Source organism: Equus przewalskii, chromosome 2, assembly GCF_037783145.1.
Source record: "Equus przewalskii isolate Varuska chromosome 2, EquPr2, whole genome shotgun sequence".
In the NCBI taxonomy this organism is placed as follows: Eukaryota; Metazoa; Chordata; class Mammalia; order Perissodactyla; family Equidae; genus Equus; species Equus przewalskii.
This window is the reverse complement of record NC_091832.1, coordinates 66,677,703-66,703,633: the sequence shown is the minus strand read 5'-3', so window position 1 is coordinate 66,703,633 and position 25,931 is coordinate 66,677,703. Positions and strand designations below refer to the sequence as shown.

The following is a 25,931-nucleotide window of genomic DNA, read 5'->3' as shown; positions in this document are numbered from 1 at the left end:
GGCTATTTAGATAAAGAAGGAAATAGCAGATTCCCTCCCAATGCATTTGTGCAACTGAAACAGGTTTTTCTTGTCACTACCATGTTGCATCTGTCTAATGTGTTTTACACTCCCTTCTCTGTCTAGACAGAAGTCAGCTTGTATCACAAATCTTTTCAGACTGTTCTGTGAATTAATAGCTAGTCAGCTTACTTAAGACCAACATCCGTTTGTCATATTACCTGCTCTGGCCTCCTTCTTTGACATTCCGACTTTACACTGATGGAATCCTTCAAAGACTAGTCTGAGGCGGGTGGGGGGCACAGAAGACTCATTTGACAGCTGTTAATACTCAGGCCCTTACTCAGCTGTCTGGAAACAGCCACAAACTGTATTGAGTTACTTCTATAGCATTGTTTAATGGCACACAAAATTAAAAATACAAAAAAAGTGTCTTACTGGTTGGGGAATTATACCTATAAAAGTATGGTGCCTCCTACTTTCAGTGTGAATCTCTGCTAACCAGTGCTGACCTGTCACCCTAGATCTTAGACAGTAGAGCCTATGTTTTGATCTGTGATTCAGAATGTGAAGTAAATTATATTTTGTTAAATGCAATCAGGTACTGAGTTGTAGGAAGGCAATGTTGAGGATGTTTGTTGAGACCCAATAGATTGTACATAGTTAAAAACTTATTGCAAGTCCAGGTTAAGACGGTGGCTTAAACAAAAGTGGGTTGTAGAAAACCTGTGATTCCCAAACTGTCTGACAAGTTGCCCTGGGACACCACACCAAACTGACAGAGGTGCTGTAATATGTTTGAAATTTTTAATGCAAACATAATGATACTTGACATCTGATAGATACAACTACTAGGCTGAAATAATTCTGGGTTTAAACATTAGATAACTCTGTATTCTTTTGTATGACATCATATCTTGGTGAAACTGAGTTTTTGACGTGTGTGATAAAAAGCAAGTACCATATGAAAATTGATGTGGAACCTGAAATGAGGCTGGCTCTGTCCAGTCTGATTCCAAGAAGAGTTGTGCAGTACCCAACAGATGCACACATCCATTAGTAAGTAACTGTGGTTATTTAAGAATTAAATAATATTTTTATTTTAATTTATGTGTATTTTTTTCAAACAATAACTAACATGTTAAGACCTAAATACTTATTAAGTTCTTTGGAAATAACTACTTAACGAATGAAGCTGTTTGGTATATCTTTTGACTTAGGAGCACCATAAAAACAATTACTGAGACACTCAGGGTCCCATGAACCAAGAAAGCTTGGTTTACTCTCTGGGGAGAGAGGGGAGCACTCAAGGCACCTTTGAGTGTGCACCACAAAGAAAAGGGAGTGACTCTGAATTCTGAATGCTGAATGCTCCCACTCCCAGTCTTCTCTGGCACTCATCTTCTAGAATGCTGGCCTGTGAACTTTTCCTGTCCTGGCAAAGACTGAAGGACTCCTCTCTGGGCAATCTGAATGTCCCAAGAGAAAAACATCCATAGATAATGATATGGGAGTTTCTTCACAAAGAAGCCGACTAGTTTCAGCTAACGGGAAGGCCGGAGTTGACGAGCTCCTCTCTCCTGGTCAGAGCTTCTAATCAACTCACAACCATGTCAGACAAGAAGAGATAAAAGGCGTCTGAGGAAACCTTGAGCGTGGATGACGTAGAAAAAAACAAGCAAACTCCCCTGAAAAGCAACTTGGAGAAAACAGACTTGCAAAGAGAATAAAATGTAAAAACAAGACAACACTCTCCTCAGAGAGAGAAGGAAATCAGTGCATCCGAGAAGGAAAAATAAAAAGCTACTAAGAAGAGGGGAGGAACATTTGCAAAATAAAAAGTTCTCGGAATGAAAAAGTGGGTAGAAGAAATAAAAGTTGAGGAAATACCCCACAGGGTAAGACAAAAAGACCCAGAGAAGGGATATAAGAGAGAAAAGACAAGAAAATTAGAGACGCTGGAGAACGTGCCTAGGTAGACAACACGTGCATAATTGGGATTCCAGGAGGAGACAACAAAGAAGAAGGAGAGATTATCAATGATATAATTTTTTTTAATTCCCTAAACTGAAGGATATCAGTTTGCAGACAGAAAGGACCCACTGAGTGCACAAGGTATGAAAATACATTCACAGCAATGTGCATCGTGGTGAAATTCAGAATATCCAGGACAAGGAGATGATTCTACAAGTGTCCAGGGAGAAAACATCAGGTCACGTACAAACTAACAAGATCAGGATGGCTTAGCAGCCACACTAGACACAGAGACGTGGAAGCAAAGCCTTCAAAATTCTGAAGTAAAATTGCCTCCAACTCAGAATTCTGTACCCAGCCAAACCTTCGATTCAATATGAAGATGTAGGAAAGACTTTTCAGACTTGTCTCAAAGATTTTCTTCCACAACCCTTTATGTAGGATGTGCTTCACCACCACTAGAGAATTAATTTACCCGGAAAGAGCGAGATATGGAGTACAGGAAGCAGCAGACCAAATACAACTGAGAGGCGAGAGGAACCCCCAGGAGGGTAACAGCTCAGCGTCAGGAATGGAGGACAAGTCCAGACTGGAGCAGTGTGCCTCAAGAGATGAGTACATTGAGGCTTTCGTCGCTAAGAGCTTGTTGCCACTGCTCCATCTTTTAGCCTGATGGCAGAGTGGCAGGGTGGTAAGCCTGACCCATATTCTTTTCTCTGCTTGGCCTCTCCTCTCCAACTCCCTCCTGAATCAGCTGAGAACTCTTATTTCACCCCCCACAGAAGTATTCTGATTTGATCCAGGGCTGAGATCTGGAAGTTGGCCATGTTGAACTTAAAAAACAGAAAAAATGGAGACGCCCACTCCACTCTATTCCTGCTGGCTCTGCAGTTCCTGTCCCTACTTAGTCCCACAAGAGTGAGCCTTATCTTTCTGAGGACCCACTCCTGACCTGGCCCGCTGATGACCCCTGTGGTGGCTTTGTAAACTCCCTGGGAAGTTGAAGCCAGTTTATGCCCCTGGATCAATTGTGGGAGCTTTTTGCTGACAGTGACAAGGTTGCTTTTTCTTTACACAACAAGATTTGTGCTTGTTACTCAATTTTTTAAAACCAAAGAACACATTTTTGAAGGATACGTACGTATGTATGTGGTAAACACATAAAATCAAAGGAATGATTCTCTCAAAAGGAAAAAAAAGAAGATTCAATTGGAGAAGGCATACAGGGCATTTCTAAAGTATTGGTAATATTTTATTTCTTAGATTTAATGAGTACAGAGGGGTTCATTTCATGGTTATTCCTTAAACTGTACATTTTAAATATACTTCTCTATATATGATACAGCTCATAATTTTAAAAAATCATTTGTAAACATTATACACATTATATTTACCCACTTTCACCTTGTTCGTTTTAGCCGAGTTCTTTTTTATCAATTGTGTTAGCCAAACCATGTGATTTGGAAGATAAAAGCTGGATTTCTTTTTAGTTAGGCTGGACCCCCTTTCCCCCCCCCCAAAAAAAGCTGTGAAGAAAGGTATTTATGAAAATGTCCCCATATTACCCAAGAGACCTGGTAATATTATCCTTGCTGCCTCCTCTTTTTCTGTGTTTCTGCAAACAAAATCGTTTTGTTTGTATTTAACCAAGTGTTAAGTATGTCCAGGAACTTGAATGAAATTCGGCGTTGACTTCTGGGAGGTATTGATGTGATTGATTTTTAGATAACTATAAAAAGCAGAATTTATCACCAGCAAAAATAGTTTCCAATTTGGTAATTTATTATGTGCCCTTAAATCAAAACCTTTCACCTAGGTAAATTGGATTAAAATGGATTGTAATTAGAGTTATTAATAACTTTAAGTTTTTCTGTTTATACTGGAGACAGTTTTTTAGTACTAATGAGTAAGCCCCTAACTCCCTTTATTTGACATAAGCAATCATTTCCTGATTTCCATTCCTCACCAAAATGTATTTTACAGATGGCTTAAAGGTCTTTGTTCAAATAAGATGCTCCCAGATGAAAATTCAATGTTACAGCCTGGCTCATCTCATTTCCTCATGGCTTTCTTCATTTTTATAATGTCAGAACCATAAAGCTAAGATGATCCTTTTTCTCAACAAAATGTGAGCCTGTTGTCACTTTTGGAAGACATTTGCCAACAGAAGAAAAGTTAAACAACCTTTGGGGCATTGGATTAAAATTTTATTCAGTAAAAATCACTGAGACGTAGCAATCCATGAAGATCACGATTGCAAAAGACCTCCCAAGGCTTTTTAGTTTTTTTCTTTTTTTTTCGTAAGTCTGTTGTCTTTTCTAGATGTTTAGTCCGTCATCAGCTCTGTACATGCATACACCTTACATTATGCAATAGAATTACTCCTAAAATCCATATAAAATGAATTTTGTTCAGTCACATTTGAAACACACAAAGGAAGCTTGCAGGAAAATCAGTCTGAGAATTCCTTTAGAAAACGGTCTTTCTGTAAAGCAAATGTTTTCTTTTTTCCCCCTCAATCTAAATTTCATCCATACATTTATTAAAAAATATTTATGGAGAGTGTAACAGATGTGAGTGCTGTGTGAGATGCTCAGAATACGTCCATAAACAATACAAATGCTCTTTGCTCTCACAGATGTTATTCTCCAGTCAAGGAACCAGAAACTAACAAACTAATTAACGATAAATTAGTTCTAGTTGCGATAGATTCTCAAAAAATGTTTGCCATCCTAAAATTGCATATACGTAGATCTGACCAAGCCTAATCAAAAGAATATTCTCTGACAAAGTAATGTTTAGGTGGAAATGTAAGGCTGAGTAGGCGCTAAGTACCTCGGGATGAGCACCTCGAGACTTGAAGGAATGTGGCTTCTCCGGGAGCTGCCCAAGAGCCAGAGTGGGCCCAGAGCGCAGAACAGAAGGAGGTGAGAGGCGCAAAAGGAACCTGGCAAGAAAGAAGGGCCCTATCATTTAGGGCTTTGTGACCACATTAAGGATTTTTAACTTATCCTTAAAGTCATGGAAGGATGAGGAGATGATAAAATTTCATTCTCAAACGGGCCCTCTGGATTAGAAGGGATGACTGTTTATACAAGCTCACATTTTCTTAAAAGGACATAACTAAAAAGAAAAAGATCACAAAACAGTAGATAACGTAAGAAGGAACTCTCAAAGTTGTCAAGATCATTACTCCAAAACCACTTCCATCATATCTGCTAGGTAAGATTTTATCTTGTTTTGAAATGTAGGGTTTCAGGCTCAGAATTATGTCTATGTTTACACTTAAAGCATTGAACTTGCAATGGCTGTTTCTCTGAGTCTCCAGGCACGCTGTCTTTAAATAATCCCAGGTTAAGAGAAGACCTTTCCAGAGAGCACCGAGCCCTGGGAAGACAGTGTGAGGATGGAGGCAGTGGTTGCCTGGGCAGGACGCACCTTGGTGCTGCTGAAAGCTGGGAGGGCTTCAGGGCTCCCAGCAGCACCTGCTAAGAGGGGACACAGGTGACCTGCCTCTGCCTGAAGCCCATCTCTTAGAGAGCAGCCAGTATGCGAGGATTTTTTCCAAAATCCGATAAGACTGGGCTGTTCATTTCTTCTACTATTAGCATGCGCTTTGGACTGGACTTATATTCTATTCCCGTGTATCTTGTCCCTTAGAAGACGCAGAGCGCATCTTCCTGGACAGGTGAATTTCTAGTGAATTGTTTGGATAGTGAGAGTAATTAAAATTTGCAGATTCAGGAAATTCCTTGTTTCCCATCTTCCTCATTTTGCAGTGGGTGTTTTGTGTCCTGAATAAGGAAAAAAAGCAGAACGACTAGAGAGGCTTGGCACTCTAGAGAAAAAAAGCATGCGTCTGGGAGGCGGACGTACTTTAGCATTTGGGCTTTAATGTTAATTAGCCATGACCTTGAGAGAATAGCTTTGGACCTCACCTGAAGAAATGAGGGATTTGAGCTAGTCAGTCTCTAAGATCCCTTCCAGCGCTAATATTTTAAGTTTTATTTACCCTTCTCTAGTTAAGTACACTTTTAACTCATTCTGCAACCATATGTATTCAATTTAAAAATTCCCAATCCTTTGTACCTTTCCAGATACATCTCACTTTCCAAATGATTAATCTTATGTGAAGCTCCAACTTAAATTATTTCTACTCTTTCTATCTTCCCCTTCAATTGGAAAGCCAAGAACTGTGTACACTCTAGTCAGAAAAAGCACAAGATGACCTCATGTTCTCTCTGTTACTTATTCTATTGTTTTCCTTCTATTCAGTGAGTCTTTTAATCAAATAATAATTTTATATTTTAAATTTATCATTATCTCTCAAACCTTTGCCTGAAAACCGTTTTCTTAATTTGTCAAACACCTCGAGGCAGGGTTCATTGATCTTTATGGAGCCAGGAACTATGGTAGGTTGTATAGGGCAGTGTCTTTAAATGGCTCATCATGACCCATGAAAGTGGAGAGGAACCACCATTATTGTAAAAGAAAAGAAAATAGAATAGAAGGTAGCAGAGTACACTTCATATTGTAAGTTCAAATGTTTTGTGAAAATTTTATTTCTGCTGTGTATGTATGTGTATGTATCTGTGCATGTGACTGGGTCAGACATAAAATGTATTTCTTTCTGTAGGTTCCAATCAAAAATGTTTGAAATCCATTTTTTAGGACAAAGTTTTCCATACTTTCCTGAAGGTAAAATGATCTGGAATGTGTGTTTTTTTAAAAAAAATCCTTGCCCCCACCCTGAGTCTACTGCATAATAATCTCTAGGGGAGAGGAGAGACCTAGGTAACTGACATGTTAACCAAGTGCCTCAGATGATTCTTATCATCCAACAGGTTCAGGAAACAGGATACTAAAAGATTGTGATATTAATTAGCAGTTAAATAACAGTAATCTCTGCCCGATGTTATAAATAGCCCCCCTCCAAAAAGCCCAGTGTTGAGGCCAGCCCCATGACCTCGTGGTTGAGTTTGGCGCACTCCTCTCTGGCAGCCCAGGTTTGGCTCCCAGGCGCAGACCTACATCACTTGTCGACAGCCATGCTGTGGCAGTGACCCACATGTGAAATAGGGGAAGATTGGCACAGATGTTAGCTCAGGGCAAATCTTCCTCAAGCAAAAAACAGGAAGATTGGCAACAGGTGTTACCTCAGGGCAAATCTTCCTCAGCAAAAGAAAAACAAACAAACAAAAATCCAGGGGCCAGCCCTGTGGCCTAGTGGTTAAGTTGGGCATGCTCGGCCTTGGCGGCCCAGCTGTGCGGATTTGGATCCCAGGTCTGGATCTACACCACTTGTCAGCCATGCTGTGTTGGCAACTCACATATAAAGTAGAGGAAGGGACTAACCTTCCTGAAGCAAAAAAAAAAAAAAAAAAGGGTTAACATTGACAACAGATGTTGGCTCAGGGCTAATCTTCCTCAGCAAAAATAAATAAATAAATAAAATCCATATTTAAAAAACCCAAAACCCCCAATCTTATTGAGGAGCTATTGAATGTCAGCACGTATTCAAATTTAAGTAATAGCTATATCTAGATCCTTGACTGTATAGCAAGGGCCAAATGTAGGATAAAAATAAAACTAGAGTAATGCAGAGTCCTGCCAATGTGTAGTTGCCAATTAATTTTTCTATCCTTTAGTTCTTCTTCATCTTTTTAAATAAAAATCACTGATTTGAAAATATCAAGGTAGCTTAAATATACATTACACTTCATGGTTTACACCATGTATTTGTGATGTTTTCTCAATTCCCACAAGGCAACTTGAGATAGGGGACATTTATGCTGATCAAGACTAAGGTGAGCAGAGGTGAGCACGTCTGAGTTCACACCTTCCCCCCCGTGACACCACAGCTGTCTGTTTTATGGGATGTGGCCTTAATCTGAGAATTACTTACAGAAATATTTTATTGAAATTATAAAACACAATATATAACCTAGGTTCAGAATTTGAATAAATAAATTTTTCCTTTTGCTATTGTTAACACTATAGCAATTGGAAGTAAATGGTAAATCGTAGCAGTAAATGGTAAATCGTAGCAGTAAATATTCTGCTAATATTGAACCCAGTTGGCTTTCTTTTCCACTTAAGTAGTAAACACTGGGAAAGCCAGAAAATTCTGTAGAGTATTATCCATATAAATCCACAGTTGCACTGGGTCCACCAGGTTTATCTGTTAAGGGTCTATGTTGATTGCAAAATTTAAAAACATAATTTGTGTTACTCAATGGTGAGACATCAAAGTCAGCTCAGTATGAGTCAAATGAGGCCAGATTTTGCCGTATATAAAACTACCTTCTGCAGCATAACCTAGCATGGTCACATTATGTTACCCAAAAAAGTGTTCCAGGTAATTGTGAAAAAACTAGGGCTGATTTTTTAATTACCTGATACTTTTCACTCGTTGTAGCACAGGAACTCTTCAGTGATATCATCATTTCAAAAGAGGGAAAATAATTTCATTTTATTTGAAACAAAGCTACATTATTAAGAACTCAGGGTATCTTGTAATTGGAATAAATGCCATTGAGCGCTCTTGAAATTCCTGTACTTTTTTGTGCTTTTCATACATTGGTGCACGAATTAAAAAAAATATGTATAATCTGAATAATCTCTCCCCCTATATAGTTGGAGATTTCTGTAGCTTCTTTGTAATAACAAGTTATATTGTACAGATATCAGCTTCAAAGTATATGTTTGTCTGTTTTAAATTAAAATTGAAACCTCATGAAATTTTTTGACATAATTATTTAAAAGGCAGAGAACTGTATACCTGTTATATATTTTAAATTTTGTACTACCTATTCAACCAAATAAATTTACAAATAAAAAAAGGCAGAGAGAAATCTTACATTTATAAACAGGAAAAGGAAGACAATTCAGGAAACTGTATTTGACTTTGTTTTTAATTGACTCTATAGGAAGGGTTGCAAAGCTATCAAGAAAAGTGGAAGGAAAAGGGAGAAAAGATACTATCTTCGTGATTGTAGGATAATTGCTGTGTATCTAATTTTTGATCTATTTTCAAAGATGCTGCCTAGTCAACTAGAATTTTAATCCTTCCAGAAGTCTGGAACATAAACACCTGGAATTTTTTTAATTGCCCAGAAATCTTAATTCTATATTATATTCCACACTTTTGTCTTATATTTCAAGAAATTTTTGCAAAATAGCACTGTGTGGCTGGCATTTTTCCTTGTAAATGACTTAACTGCCTTTTTAACCAAGCACAGTTTTGAAGGAAAGAGAAGGAAGACTAAAAATTATCCTGTGGGCATGTGGGCGTTAAGGGTGGAAACTGTTGGAGCCAGAATAGACTTGGGGTTTTCTAATCCATATCCTTCTAAGAGGGGCATGGCTTACCCCTTAACAAGATTACAAAGGACCTGAGGGCGGGAACCATGAATTGTCTGCAGCTACAGAATATTAAGTATTACATGTTCTCTTAAAAACACTTAAGTAAATGGATGAATTCTAAAAGCTTTTAGAAGCTATTCACAGAAGATTCCAGATTTTATCTCAAAAATCTTTATCTTATGACCTTCCATTAACAAGTCTTTCCAACCGTTTAACCTACCTTCTTCTCTCTTGGTGCAATTATGGACCATTTATTCTTGTTCTTCAAGAAAGGTGGAGAATATTTGAGCAACTTCTGTGTTAATTTCTTCATATTTATCGTACCTATCATAGTGTTTTTACTTAAAATAGTATTTGAATTTAAATGAGCATTTAAATGGATAAAAACTTAATATATATATCTTCCCCTTTAGTACTCTTTTTTTATTGTGATTTAAAGAAAAGCATAACTGGTGGCACAGTGGTTAAGTTCACACACACTGCTTTGGTGGCCTGGAGTTCGTGGGTTTGGATCCCAGGTACAGATCTAGTGTCACTCATCAAGCCATGCTGTGGCAACATCTCACATAAAATAGAGGAAGATTGGCATAGACATTAGCTCAGCGACAATCTTCCTCAAGCAAAAAGAGGAAGATTGGCAATAGATGTTAGCTCAGGGCCAGTCTTCCTCACACACACACACAAAAGCATAACATGGAGTCTACTTTCTTAACACATTTTTAAGTGTACAGTATTATTAGCTATATACACATTGCTGTACAGCAGATCTCTAGAACTTTTCACGTTGCATGACTGAAACCATTGACCAACATCTCCTCGTTCCCCCCCGCCTCACCCCAACCCCTGGCAACCACCATTCTACTCTCTGTTCTGTGAGTTTGACTACTTTAGAAGCCTCATATAAGTGGAATCATGCAGTCCTTCTGTCCTTTGCCTTTGTCCTTCTGTCACTGCCTTTAAATAATATAAGTTTTCTTAATTTGACTGTATTAAGCTCTATTATTTACTCATTCTATGTTCTGCATGGGACCCTAGTTTTTCACACCACATTTAAACATGAAATTGAATATATGCTGAAAGAATAAAGTGTTTATTTTCATTACTCTTGCAGTTTTAAACCTCTATTAATATATCTTAGAAACAAGTTTACCTTGAAGCATACAGTATTGCTAAAATCTCAAAAGCTTGTAATCACTGTGGTCCCCAGATCTTTCCTGGGGAACATACATTTTGACACAAAAGAATCCTTACATTTTTAGCTTTTAACAGAATCCCAAGCAGAATCCCGAGCAGCCTATTAACCCGATTATCATCAGCATCATCAGAATTGGGGATGGGACAAGGCTTCCAGGATGCAGCTGAAAAAAAGAGTGAGAAGTGGAGTAACATTCAGTGATGTCTATGGGCTGTATCACTTTCTTATATAAAAATATACATATTTGACCCAGTAATGCTACTTCAAGAACTATATCGTTTGAAAAGATTTGGATGAATTTTGGAAAGGATACATTAAGTTTTTTCTAGAATCGAATACAATAAACTCTTTAATGGAGTTTACCTTTGGGGAATGACATCATTAAAAGATATTGGATATAGAGGCAATTGGATTATAAAGGAAGGAATTCCATAAAGGAATACTTTTGCTTTCCATTTTATACTTTACTTTGTTTACTTTTGCATGTATTGCTTTTATTGTATTTAAAAATTCAAATATTTAAAGACCCTTTAGTAGATAAAAATGCTTTAATTGTTAGGTAGCACTTTTACCCACAGTTAGTACTTTTTTCTTCCAGTGTTTAGAACATAAAATATATTTTGAGACAATTTGCTAATTTTCAGTAAATTGATGGTTGAATTGAGGGAGGAAGCGTTATTCTACAAGTCTGAAAATTTTGCCCTTAGAGGACTGTCAGAGGAGGAGGTTGAAAGAGAAGCACTTTTTCTTATCAAATTATATCAGTTAGCTATGGCTGCACAGTACAGCACCCCAAAAATTAGTGGCTTAAAGCAGCAACCGTTTCTTTAGTCCCTAATTCTGTGGGTCAGCCATTTGGCTTGGCCTCAGCTGGGCAGTTCTGTGGTCTGCACCAGGCTTGGCCCACCTCAGCTAGACTTGCTTGATTGTGGTCGGCTGCCAGACTGGCTGGGAATGAGTTAGTCAGTCTAGGATGGTCTCTGTTGGAACGGCTCCTGTCTTCTCCGTGTGGTCTCCTCCTCCAACACGCCAGCACAGCCTTATTTACCTCGGGGTTCAGCAGAGTTCTGAGGGATTGAGCAGAAATAGGCAAGGCCCCTGGAGGTTTGGCTCAGAATTGGCCAACAGCATCACTTCCACTGCATTCTGAGTTAAAGCAAAACGCACAAGGCCATCCCAGATTCAAGAGACGGGGAAATAGACTGTGCCACTTGATAGAAGGAGTTCCAGAGTCGCACTGCAAAGGAGCATGGAGGCAGAGAGGGGAATAATTGCAGGCATTTTTGCCCAAAATCTGCAATACAAAGTCTTACCCTGCCCATGTAATATGTGAATAATCAACAGAGTCTCTGTGGCAATCAGATATATATCACTTTTCTTAACGTTTGCTAACATTATCATCTTTATGTTACTGGTACAATGTAAACAATTATTCAATTTGAAAATAGTTAATACACTCTGGATCTAGCTTCTTTTTAATGATAACAGCTAACATTTACTGGCTACAAAGCATTTACTATGTGCCAGGCAGTGTCCTAAGCATAAAGTTTATCATATCATAAGAATAGATGGTTGTGGGATCAGCTTGGTGGCTCAGTGGTTAAGTTCTCACGTTCCGCTTCAGTGGCCAGGGGTTTACCAGTTTGGATCCCAGGTGTGGACCTACGCACCACTTGGCAAGCCATGCTGTGGCAAGTGTCCCACATATAAAGTAGAGAAAGATGGGCACAGATGTTAGCTCAAGGCCAGTCTTCCTCAGCAGAAAGAGGAGGATTGGCAGCAGATATTAGTTCAGGGCTAATCTTCCTTAGAAAAAGAAAAAAAGATGATTGTTAGAAGTGTGGAGTCTGGAACCTGACATGGTTCGGATTCTGATTTTGCCACTTAGCTTTGTGACTTTGGGCAAGTCATTTAGCCTTATTGTGCTTCAGTTTCCTATCTGTAAAATGGGCTAATAATAATAAACATTACTCGTAAGGTTGACATGAGGATTAAATCTAAATTAATCTATATTCCATGCTGGTAAAAGTACCTAATACCTGATACGAGCTGTTAGCTATGGTCATGGTCATCATTATCATCCCTCACAATAGCCCTGTGATGGTTAATTTATGAGTCATGACTATTACAAACCCTGTAAGGTAGGTTCTGTTATTGTCTCCATTTTTTTTTTTTAAGATTTTTTTATTTTTTCCTTTTTCTCCCCAAAGCCCCCCATACATAGTTGTATATTCTTCATTGTGGGTCCTTCTAGTTGTGGCATGTGGGACGCTACCTCAGCGTGGTCTGATGAGCAGTGCCATGTCCGCGCCCAGGATTCGAACCAACGAAACACTGGGCCGCCTGCAGCGGAGCGCGCGAACTTAACCACTCGGCCACGGGGCCAGCCCCTGTTATTGTCTCCATTTTACAGATAAGAACATTGAAGTTTGAGGAGGTTGACCAAAGTCACAAAGGCAAGATGTAGCAGGACCCGTATTCCAGCCTTGGCAGCTGATTCCAGAGTCTGGGCTTTTTGCGCTATACAACACTGTCACACTGTTTAACAGTAGCTTCCAGAATAATTGTCTGCAGGTCAAACATTTATATATTATGTTCTTTTTTCCCATTATCAGCATTCCAGAGAAGTTGCTTTTCCACACTAATTGCTTTTCAGTTGAGCAGACGTAAGAAGCAGCTACATTGTAGTTGAAAACTTCCATGTACAGTCAAGGCAGGAAGAGAATGGAGCTGGCATCTACTGAGCACTGATACCCCCTTGAGTAGATATTATCCCAATTTTATAGATGAGGAAACCAAGGCTGATCTTGTCCAAAATCACAAAGAATGAGCCTGACTCCCTTTTGCTGCTAGGCTGAACTAATGCATTAAATGTAGAGAGATTCTATTGTGAATACTTTGTAAAGCAATTCTGTAATAATTGCTACCTGATCTGCTTGTTTTACAAACAGAAGCAGAAGGTCTGACTTCTTCAAAGTGACTTCATGTTTCACTCTGATGAGTTACTCTGTTCCCTTCACTTCCAGAGGAGATCTGTACCCTGGTTATTGCTGAGACTTTCCCAGAAGACGCGGGGATCTTTACATGCTCGGCAAGAAATGATTACGGATCAGTAACCAGTACTGCCCAGCTGATTGTCACCTCAGGTATGTGAGGGGAAAAAAAATTGACTGGGTTCTGTTCTCTTGCACTTAATGTGGTTGACCACAGCAGGAAGAATTGCCCCAGAGGAGGGCTCAGCCTTTAGGAATGCTGGCTGCCGCTCCAGGAGATATCCTAGTGATCAGTGTTTCATCCTGAAACAAAAGGCTTTGAGGGAGGAGAGTGTAAGTGGAGACAAAAACCAAAAAGATAATGATAATGTAGCAATTGAACACACATGGGGCTATTTTTTAAATCATGCAATTTTGGTCTTGGAAACAATGGAGCTGGTTTCCTAGCATCCTCATACTAACCCAGAATCATGCTCACATCTGAAGGCCACCTCTGAATTGGAGGTGCGGTCAGTATTCTCAGCAGTGCCAACACAGGAGATCCGGACATGCTTGTACAAAGAAATCATTGTTTCATCCACTATGGAAACTTCTGAAAAAGTAAGACAAGTTAAACTTTATGTAATTTGGAAAAACTCTAAAGATCTTAGAAATCAGATTTCATTGAAGGTGGACTATAACTGATATGAAAAACTAAAGCAATATATTATATTATTAAAGACAATATTCAAAAATATCTGACTACTTTTTAAACTCAGGAACTTACACTAGAGAAGGCAACATGAAACAGCTTTTTCCTTTATTTTAACTTTAGTTGACTGTTTTCTGCTATTACTAATTAGCTTTGCTTTAGTTTATTTCTATTGCCTCGTCTCTGACAGTTATTTTACAAAGGTTTTTAAAACATCTCTTTGACCAAGCCTGGCACATAGTTTTACACATAGTAGGGAATCCATAAATAGGTTGTTGGCTGTATGAGATGGACTCGGGGAGAACAATCGAATTGCACTTTGATTTCTTGAGAAGAGTGAGAACTTGGTGCTAGGTGGCAGCAGAGGCACAAACAAAACTGGTTTCGGGATGATACAGTGGGAATTCTAAATGCTTTTTCATCTTAATTAAGAAAAGAAATGTAAGGTTCACCTTATGGGTGAAGCAGTTGCTATGAATGAGTACTGTAAATGTGAAAAGGAAACTCAAGTGTCGTGATTGGAGCTACAGGGAGGGGAGAACCCCTGCATTTTGATCTTGAGTTGGCTTAAGACTGTCCCATCAAATGGCCATAACAATGGTGTGGTTCTCCAATAATATGATCAAACCTCTGGACTCTAAAAGTCTCTGTGGCCAAACTTGGCATGCAGTATTTCCCATTTTAATCTGAGATAAACCTGCTATAGGTCAAACATAATTAGCAAGTATTTTTGAGTTTTCAGTTGACCTCAGTAAGCACCTTTGAGTACATTCCAGGAGCTCTGCTGGGCTCTAGGCAAGGTGAAGAATCCTAAGAAGACATGATCTTATCTCAAGATGTGTTCATTCAGTCTATTTAGAATAACAAGTAAACATTTCTTTTGTACTGAGTTACAGCTGTGGCAATCATCTGAATTGGAAAAAAATTATCTATGAGATCATAAGACAGTTCACTCAGACCCAGAGCTTTACTTAGCTTTAAATAGAATGACTATCGGTTGCCTACCATATGAAACCTTTACAGCTTGAGTGGATATCAGTAAAGCATGGGTAGGATGTTCAGTCAGATCTGTGGGCTGAAATGTGAAAGGATGAAGCACCATTAGTTGATAATGTTTGTATTGTCGTTTTTCACCAAGTTCTGTCTTCAGCTCTTCTTTGAAATTTGTTAATGAATTGGTAGCTGGTTTCCCCACTCGTGGGCCTAGTCATGAAATGAAACAGGTAACAGTCACTCACAACAAGCTTGGAGAACCAGGCCCTCCAGCTGGCTTTGCTTCTGCATCAAATGAGAGCAGCAGTTACCTCTTTTTTAACAACTTAACGTGGCCCAAGAGATTCTCAGACGATCTAGGACAGTGTGAAAATAACTGTTGAACTAGTAGCATCTTATTTTTTTTCCCTCCCTTTCTCCTTCCTTAGCCAACACTGAAAACTGTAGCTATGACTCAATGGGAGAATCCAACAATGACCACTTCCAACACTTTCCACCTCCCCCTCCAATCTTGGAGACAAGTTCCTTTGAATTGGCTTCAAAGAAACCGTCTGAGATCCAGCACGTGAACAGCCCAGAGTTAGGACTTAGCATGGCAGCCCTTCAAATGCAATTCAGTTCTACTGAGAGGGAAACGAACGGAGTCCATCCCAGCCATGGAGTAAATGGACTGATTAATGGCAAAGCTAACAGTAGTAAATCTCTTCCAACACCAGCTGTCCTGCTTTCACCCACGAAGGAGCCACCACCTCTGCTTGCCAAACCCAAACTGTGAGTATTTCTGCATGATTTTATAATACTTTCCATACCCCTGCTAAATTGCCTCTCTGGTTAGGGGAAACTTTTTGCCTGGACTCAGCTCTGTGGCAAGTTGCCCCTTCTGCAGGCAAGCTGTCCCTGGCTGATGGGACCTTGCTACCAATTTGGGTCCTTCCAAAATATAAAAGATACCTAAAAATAAAGAAGGGAAATGAGAAGCTTGGTTAAATTTGCCCTTTGGTAAAAGCTGTAACTGGTTTCAGCTGTGAAAATATCTGTGCATGGCGTGGCCTTCCAATGTATGGCTAAGACGTAGCCACTCCCCAGAGGTGATGGGAAAGGGGGACCTGCTTGGAGCTCTCTATTAAAAGCATTTCCAAATGTTTTAAATTGAAGAATCAGTAAGGAAATCTGATAGAGATGGGAAGACTAAACTCTGAGGATGGAAATTCAGTGTGCAGAGCCTGGGTGGGGGAAGGAAACCAGAGATAACCAGGCTTGTCAGGAAGAAGAGCGCCCTTCAGAGCACAACCCACGTGGCTTTGGCATTCCAGGGACCTGCATATTTCCGTGAATACCATCTTCATGTTTGATTTCATTATTTTCTTAGGATGCTAAACCTTGCATGAGCTGTTTCCATTGGCACCACACAGCAGAGAGTTGTTATGAATAGAGCCATTACAATGTCAGAGAGAGGCAGAAGTCAATTAACCCAAAAGGTCCTACCATAGCATAGCAGACCTTGAATTACTGCCCTGATAGAGGTCAGTGGAAATGTCAGATGCATATAAAATGTATGCATACCCAACAGGGTCACATTTCCTTGAGAATGAATTCACCAGAATCTAGGAAAGTCTGTTGTATTTCCCCATGATGTCTGATGTTTTCGATTTGGGGCAGGAACGTGACTTTCGCTTGGAGAATTCTTTGTTTCCCTAATACTAAACAGCCTACTCTCTTCTCTCTGTCATCAGCTCATTTGTTAGAAATCTTAGACTATATTAGATATTAAAGTTAGAATATCTTATATTTGTACATCACTTTATTGTTTTCTAAGTGATTTCATAAACACTGTTAGACTAATCAAATAAATCTGCCAAACGAGCAGCTTAAGTTAGCAAATGGGTAGACAATTTTATAAAAATAAACTTCTGGACAAACTTGTGTTACGGTTTCAAGAATCTATCTCTTCCTACCCTGCACTTAATTCTGTGTTCCATCCGGGCTTATTTTTAGGCAGGAGGGCTAGTAGGTTTGTGTACAGTGGCGTCAAAGATGCCAGGTGAACATTTTTATGCTCCAGCTCCATTGAGATGCTGAACAGGTCCAGCGAGCTCAAAAGTGGCAGCCTTAAAAGAGATTTAGCCTCTTGTAGCTCCATCCCATAAAATTAAATGCCACTACTGACTCCTCGCTTCTTTGCCTTTGCGGTGCTTTTAATGAAACAAGGGAGCTGCTCTCCTGGGGAAGAAAGGGCGAATGTGTGTAATGACTGGGACTTGATGTGCTCTGATTAAGTGAAGTGTATCCACAATAATGGCTGTCATAAATTGCACATAAATCACAGGTGAGCAAACGTGCGGAGCTGTTAACAGGCATTTACTGCCTTTCTTATCTCAGGAGTTTCAACAGCTCTTCAGCTTCTAGCTCTGCTTTACACTGATGTTAGGGTGTATGATGGAGGGGCATGTCTACAAAAGACACAAAACAGTTTTGTGATTATTCAGAGGAGGAGTAGCTTAAGTGCAAGTTTGAAGAGTGACATCATGTTTTGCTTATTCGTCAGATTTTCAATAGAAAATAAGGTAGGAGGAATGGACTCTAGTTTTTCATGTTCACGTGGAGGAGTTACTCCCCACTTCATGAGGAAATTTAAGGAAAGGCAGAGTACCTGATCACAAAACCTAGTGGCTTAGAAATAACATTGACTTGTGCCAGGTTTTACCAATTTTCTTTTTTCAAATCTTTGTGTGTATGTTTGGTGTGCGGTCTTGCACTCCTTTCTGGATTATCACGATCTTTTCTGAAAATATTTGCTCATTGTTTTAAAAGTTGTATCCAGTGACAGAAAAATGCTGTTGAATGACATTTGCAAATAATTTAGGATGGCATCTAAGTTATTGATAATTAATGACTGTAGGTAACCACCAAGTAAAATTTTTACACACATCTATTAGTTTCATACATTGGAAGAAAAAATAAGATTTTGCTTGTCTCTGTGGTTGGCAGTGAAGAACTGTGGTTTACCCTAATCTTGTTTCATCAGCCTATGATTTAATTCCCCTTTATAAAAGGAGAGGTCTATATTTGGGAGTTTTCTGGCATTTCAGTCATCTAAAACATTTGTAATCCACAAATAGAAAACAGGAAGGGCTAAATAATAGGAATTAAAATATTTACTCTTGCAATAAATTAATCTAAAATGGTGTTTGATTCATCACATTCCTAAAAAAAGATCATTTTCAAAAAGAAATCTTCTTTGTATGACTTCTCTCAAGTAACTCCAACACTGATCATGGGAAGAAAAAAAATCAAAGACTACAATGAAAAGCTAGAAATGTTATGAATTCTTTTCTTGAACAAGGTCCAGCCCTGATCCTCAATTATCCACCAGAAATCCTCACCCATAGCCTTGCCCCCTCCCAGACCTCCAGCTGAGTCTGTGGTACTTGCCCTGAGGATGAGCTCCTGGCTCAGTGTCATGGAGGCGTCCACTGCAGTTTCTGCATCTCCGACACTGTTCCTCGAGTATAAGTTAAACGTGATTAAATGTAAGCCATTCAGTAAATGCCAGAAGCCATGCACGCTGGCTTTGTGGACTGCCTTACCACTTACCATGGGAACAGAAGGGCACTTAGATGCTGCACAGGAAAAAATTCATAAGTGAGAGTTATTTGTGTGACTCAGTGTGTGACACTCATAATCTTCTATTACAGTATAAGAAAAAGAAGCAACATGTTCTTAAATCATATTTCCTATCACAGAAAAAGAAGAAGCAAGCATGAACCTAACTTATGAACTATTTGCTGTGTTATTTTCTTTGTTTGGAGTACATCAAATAAGTCTGTTGCCACCCTCTTTCTACAAATGATGCCTGAAGATTCAGAATAAACATAGGGCTCAGTGTGTTAATAGGAAATAAAATTCCTGCTTCTCTTTCTTCGTGCCAAAACACAGTCTTTCAAAGGCAAGGATATGCATGCTGTCCCCAGGAATAAACCCTGGAGAGAAATTTGTGAATGCCAAATTTAGTAGGTGATTTGCAAAGCGTATAGAGAAGCGTGGTCATGTTTTTCTACTGAACTCATCTCCTAAATTAGACCAAACAATATCTAAATAACAATATGCTGTTTTCAAACCCTATTTCTTCTTTTTTTATATTCTTCCTGTCTTGTGGGAGGGACATAGAATATAAACCTGTGGAAGAAGCAAAATGAGGCGTTAAAATGGAGGCAATAGGCAAATCCTTGCACCCACAAACAGGACAAGTCAGCAGATAAGATTATGTGTATTTGTCACTCTAGGGCCAGTAATATAGACATTACCATAAAAGTCCGTGTCCTTTGACCGGGAGAACGATAATGAAATATTTTAAAACTTCTACATGCGTAATCAACAGCCACAATAGGTCTAGATTTAACTCTCTTTGCTCCTATTCTTACTGCTTTCTCTTCCCCCAACCTCTAAAGAAAAAACAGTATCATTATTTCCTATCTGAAAAGGGTGAAATGATTTCAGGCTGAATCAGGCTTCTCAGAATAATTGCATTTCAGGGCAAGCCTGGTGGCATAATGGTTAAGTTCACACGCTCCACTTCTGTGGCCTGGGCTTCACAGTTTTGGATCCCGGGTGCAGACCTGCACACCACTCATCAAGCCACACTGTGGCGGTATCCCACATACAAAATAGAGGAAGGTGGCACAGATGTTAGCTCAGCAACAATCTTCCTCAGGCAACAAGAGGAAAATAGGCAGCAGATGTTAGCTTAGGGCCAATCTTCCTTGCCAAAATAAAAATTAAAAAATTGCATTTGACTGCTTTGGCTTCCCTCTTTCTCCTTTCTCTCACTCTTACCCTCAGACATCTAATCATTCCTACAATTCTTGTCTCAAGATGGGGGATGTCCCGTAAACTCATTCATACTAAGGTATTAGAGATTTTATGTGTCATCTCAGTGCGGTTCTGGACTGACAAAGCAAAGCTGTATCTTCATAATACTGAGCAATAATAAACACTGTGTAAACTCAGAACAATGTCCTTTCACTGCACATGCGGGAAGGAGAGATGATGTGTTTGAGAGAGAAGAGAAGAAAATAGCAGCCCGGGTCACTCTCTTTATCAGTGACTTGACTGTGCAGGCCTGCTATATTTGGAAATTCCTTATGGTTTTCTCCACACTCCTAGACACAAATTTAAGCACAAGTTGTTCCCTTGCCTGGAATGTTCTACTCCCTGGAATGTTCTGCGACTAGTGGCTGGCTCCCTCTTGCTTTCAACTCTCAGCTTAATGTCACCACCTTTCCTGACCACCCATTTGAAAGCAGCCACCCGGCCATCCTCCAATAAATCATCCTCTTTAGTTACGGCAGAGCGTGTAATTGTTTCTGATTGTTCTTATAGACTTACTTGTTGATTTATGTGTTGTTTTCCCCCGACTATTATAATATATGCTTTCTGAGAGGAGGGACCTTGACTGTCTTTCTCACTACCCTCTCACCCGGACCTAGATCAGGGCCTGACAAATAGGAAATGCTCAAAAATATTTTTGAATGAATGAAGCAAGGGAAGATTGACCAAAAGGAAAAGAAGGATGTTCCACGTGTAGAGTGACCCCCACTTGTTCTGCTTGACTTCATTCTTAGATGTACCATAGACTTCTGTTTTCAAACCCACCAATTCCAGAGTTTTCCCACTTTATAATACTTTTCCAACTGACATCATTAATCTTATAAACAGAATGAATAGGCAGAATTAACTAAGAATCTAACTAAGGATAGAATTACAGTAGAAAAGTTCGGCCAACCAGGTTACTTAATTTGGGAACCCTTTCAACTCCTGCCTCATTTCTCCCGTGTTCTCATATGATTAACATCTTACTTTAAAACATTATGGAGAAAATGAGACGTGGAAGGTCTAGGAGGACATTTCCACTCTCTAGTACATGCTTGCAATGTCACTTGGCCATGGTACAATCAAACAGCTATTTCAAGGTGTGTGTCCTTGACATGTTAACACCCCCGTCAGATGCCAGACTTTTGATGAAGGGCTGAGAGCTTCTGTGCTACTCCCTTCCTGTCCTGTTTATGTTGGACTGCTGCTCAAACTCCAGTGTGTGCTTGGTCAGTATAACTTACACAGTTGAACATTTTTCCATCCTTTAATCTCTACTAGTTAGGGTTCAAGATCTCAGTATATTACAGTTTGACGTTAGAATACAAGTGATTTCCTACTTCTAGTCTAGCATAAGCCTTACCCTGTAGATTTAAAAAAACACTCACACACAAAGGCAAAGAGAAAATAAGCAAAACAGTTTGGGACAAAAAAAGTAACAGGTCAAAGACGAAATCATCAAGCATTTGTGAAAAAGTCCTTAAATGTACATAAATTTATTTAAAAATCTAGCATACTTTTCATTTTGTCACTATTAAATGAACATCTACAAAGTGTTGGGTAGTGCTGGGTGCTGAGGTCACAAACGTGAAAAAGACAACAGCATTACTTTTGAATAACCCATAATCTAGTGACCTCTAAGATCGTATTGGCATATACGAAATTCTATACATCTTTTAGCATTATGCAAATATTGTAAAGAATGGCCAGTCTCTAAATTAGAATCAGTGCAGTCCAATTGCCTTCTCTTGCCAATTTAATGTTTGGAAGATAAATCATTCTGCTTCTTTTTTTTTTTTCTGCTGAGGAAGATTTACCATGAGCTAGCGTCTGCCACCAATTTTCCTCTTTTTGCTTGAGGAAGATTCGCCCTCAGCTAACATCTGTGCCAAGCTTCCTCTATTTTGTATGTGGGTCACTGCCGCAGCATGGCCACTGATGAATGGTGTAGGTCCGCACCCCAGGACTGAATCCAGGCCGCCGAAGTAGAGCACACTGACCTTAACCACTAGGCAACTGGGCCAGTCTCTAAGTCATTCTGCTTTTGATTCTGAAAACAACTTAATAGCACCAGCTTCCATTTCTGGTTAAATGATTTTCTTTATCTTCTGAGTCCCATCAAATAACAGAGCAATTTAGTAGCAGTGAAAGTGCAAACATGGAACCAGAGGGGCCTTCAAAATAATATTAGGAAAAAAAAAATAGGGCAGAAAGTAATTTTTTCAATTTGTTATAAAGTCACACACACACACACACACTCACTAACCAAATACGCTGGAGAATGATAAATAAGCAATGTAGGCACAATTATGGTCCTAATTCTGAATCATGTGGCTATGTGGATATGGGCTCTTCATAAACACAATACGATGATGGCTTTGCATTAACAGTGTTGGTGTTGGATCACTGAAAACAGCCCCTCCCTGAAATGGAAAGTCCAATCAAGGAACTTCCTGAAATATGAACCTTTTAACTAAGGAATTACATTTTGATGTATTCTTCCTCATGATTTTTTCGTGTAAATATTCACGCTGACACAGTGTCACATTCTTAGATGTTAAAATAATAGTGCTTTGCCATGCTAGTCTCTTGGTCAGTGTAATGTTTTAATTACATTTCCAGAAGAAGATTGAGTCCTTAGTTTTATAGTTAGTAGTCTTATTTGGTGTCTAAAATATAGTTGGAACTACTGCAGATACTCTATGTATATTCAAAGTGGTACTTAATCATGCGTGAGAAAGATGATATACACATCTCAAGTATTAGGTACATGTAATGCAGTATTTCCTCATTTCCATCTCATCTTGCTTAAGTGTATATGAGAGCTCCTTTAGTGATTATAAAGTACATTGAAAAAAGTAGTCCCTGCTGGGTAGGGACATTTTATTTTTAAGCGAGAGGGGCTGAGCTCAGAGATAAGATGGAGCCACATTTGAACAGTATGCTCAGAGATGTTATGAATCTGATGTCAAACGCATATTAATGGTATAGTGTGAAGCAAAAAATACTAGAAATAAAATGATATATGCAGCTTAATACTCATTTTATGAAAACATAAATACAATACTTTAATGAATTAAAATGTGTATTATATATTAGAAATAAATACAGTAAAATTGTTGCCTGTGACTCTCTTAGTGGTGGAATTTTGAGCAGATTATATTTTATTAAATATAATAATATTTAATATTTAATGGTCCTGCTTTTCTAACTTGTCAACAGTAATGTTTATTACTTTTTAAATTACAAAGTGTTACTTTAAAAGAAAGAAGTACTTCAATCCTGTCTCTTCCATCCTCCGTCCTCCATTCAACCTCAACTCATTTTACCCTGCGTCATAGATGCCACACTCAGTTTTGAGCACAGTTGGAAACAATGTTCTGGCACTGAATGCTCTCACCTCCTCTCTTAGACCTCTTTTCTCCTAGAAGCCAATGACTTCAGGATTCCATCTGGGTTTTTTGAACCCATCCTAGAAAGCTCTGCCCAGAAAATGTCCTATAGTCCAAAATGACTGTTTTCCTCCACAAATACTATTCTAACACCTCCCCACAACCAGAACTCCCATTCCTTCAATTGCACATCTCAGGTATTTGGATAAAAGTGATATGAATAAGGTAAGTTTTCATTTTAAAGCCAGAAATAAGGCAGATATTTTAAAGACCAATGTTTAATATATAAGCCATAAAATTCTTCCAGATAAAGTAGGATGAAAATTTTTCCCTCAGAGACAGTGGTGAAGGAGAAAAGATATGGTGAAAGAAAATTGAGGTTCCCATTCAAATAAAAATTTTATCAGTAAAATATGCAATGAAGCCATCTGCCATAAGAGGAAGGGTAGTTGTGGTAACTGTTAGATTAAGAAGAGTGGAAAAGGCTGAAGAGGATTATGAGAAATGATGAGCAATACCAAGAAAGGAATTGTGCATTTCCCAGCAATAGTGAGAAGCTATTGGAAAAGAGTGAGTGAAAATTCATATTAGATTCAATGAGCATGGTGTCATGACTTTATTTAGACATAATCAGTCCTCTGAACAGAGAAACAAAGGACACATATAGTTGGTGGTACTGGCAAGATGGGAATGCCATAATGTTGAAATTGATGATCCTTGAGAAGTATCGTTGAAATCAGCATCCAAGCAGTGTATAGGGTCAGGAAGGGAAGCAGATAAAGCCAGATCAGGGATTAAGGGGAAAAGGGATAGGACTCCAGAAAATGGAAAGGATCAAGAAAATGGAAGTTACACCAAGAATGAAAATGACTCAAAAGGAGTGTGAGATAGGAAAGTATGAAAAGGGAGCAGTAGTTCTTATCAAAGAGAGGACTCTGAAAGTTCCACATCTTAAGACGAACTCCTTCCAAGTGATAAAGGAATTTAGGAGAGAGATGTTAAGAGGAAGTTAAGGTCACAGGAGTAGAGGAAGTGGTCAAGGAACCACAAAGTCAAATGTTAGAGGGAACATTAACATGGATGATGGCCAAAGGTGACGGCAGGAAGCTCAATGCCAAATAGTAAAGTCGTTAAGAAAAGTGAGGAAATACCAAGATTGTTGGTGACAAACAGGGAAAAGAGAGTGATTATAGGTGGAGCACATAGACTTCAAAAGAGAAGCAGATGTTGAGTGATGATGGCAACACTGTTTTAAGAGCGGCTTTGGAAAACGAGGAGTGTGCAAAGCCCTCCTTGCTCAGAGAGGATCATGATGGAGTTAGTAGCCTCATCAAGGAAAGCCAGATTTCGGTTAAGACAAAAAAGCATTTCCAATGAAAAAGTTTGAGAAAGCAGGAATATTGGGGAGAAACAGTCAAGGAATCCCATAGACAATGGAAGGGATCTAGAAAAGGGACTCAAGGAGACAACTGGAGAAAGAAGAAGAGAGCTGTAGGGAAGAGGTTGAATCTGAAGAGGTAAGAGGTGAGAGAACAAGAATATCCTTCTGGGGATCACTCGCTGTCATTTCATGAAGAGCCGCTAAGATCGTTTTAGCCAGAAGCTGATAGAGCCATTTCCAGTATAACTCATACTACTTTTTTATCCCTCGGTGTATTTCACTTATATTTCAGCACTGTGATCCATTTTGTAGTTACCTCTTCTATCCAAGTAAGACCTTGAGTTGGATTTTTATTGCACAAGCCTATTTCCTGTATTTGGACATTTTAAAACAATTGTTTTCACCTAATGAATCTCTAATCCATACATACTGCCTTTCATTTTGTGTCTACAAATTTTACTACTAGAGAATTTATTTCTGTCTACTGAAGGTTGAAATACACCAAGTTGCTAATTTTTTGCCATTGACTTTTTTTTTCTGTGAATGTATAAAAGTTTTTCATTCAAACTAATACATCACCTAATGGTGAGAACATTAGTAACAGGGGAGTTTATTTTAGTTGGTTTCTTTACATGTGTAAAGGCAGACTGTTCATTTTCTCAACAAACCTAAGAATGACTGTTTCCTTGCTTGACTACACTTATGATTACATAAGCCTTGGGGATAACACTGGAATTGATATAGTTTTTTGAAAACCTTTTCCATATGTGGCAAGGAATTAGATATTCTAATGTATCTACAGTAGGTAGCATGTGAGGGACTCCAGCGTGCGCCTCCTGATAGTAAGCTGGTAAAACCACCGAATCACTAACATACTATCCAAATATTTGTCCTTCACTCTGTATGTCAGGAACCAAAAGGAGTAGGTACAGCTATCTGGGATTCTTTTTCCTCAGAGGAGTTTATAAATAGGTCAAATATGGGTAATTATATGCATCAACTATAATTCCAAACTTGCTGCTTTCCTAGTAATTGCCATTAAATGTGAAGGTTGGGAAAGATTTCTGGAAAGACCACA

At 38.9% G+C, this 25,931-nt stretch overlaps 1 protein-coding gene across 9 annotated transcripts in view; it reads left to right on the top strand.

Annotated features, from left to right (window-relative positions):
- Positions 1–25,931, top strand: part of PALLD (palladin, cytoskeletal associated protein) — a 382,662-nt gene that overhangs the window by 176,341 nt on the left and 180,390 nt on the right. For all 9 annotated transcript variants that reach the window (XM_070611497.1, XM_070611499.1, XM_070611496.1 and 6 more), the window contains 2 exons: positions 13,561–13,680; positions 15,640–15,982. In XM_070611497.1, coding sequence (XP_070467598.1) covers positions 13,561–13,680; positions 15,640–15,982 — 463 coding nt within the window. The remainder of the gene's footprint in view (positions 1–13,560; positions 13,681–15,639; positions 15,983–25,931) is intronic.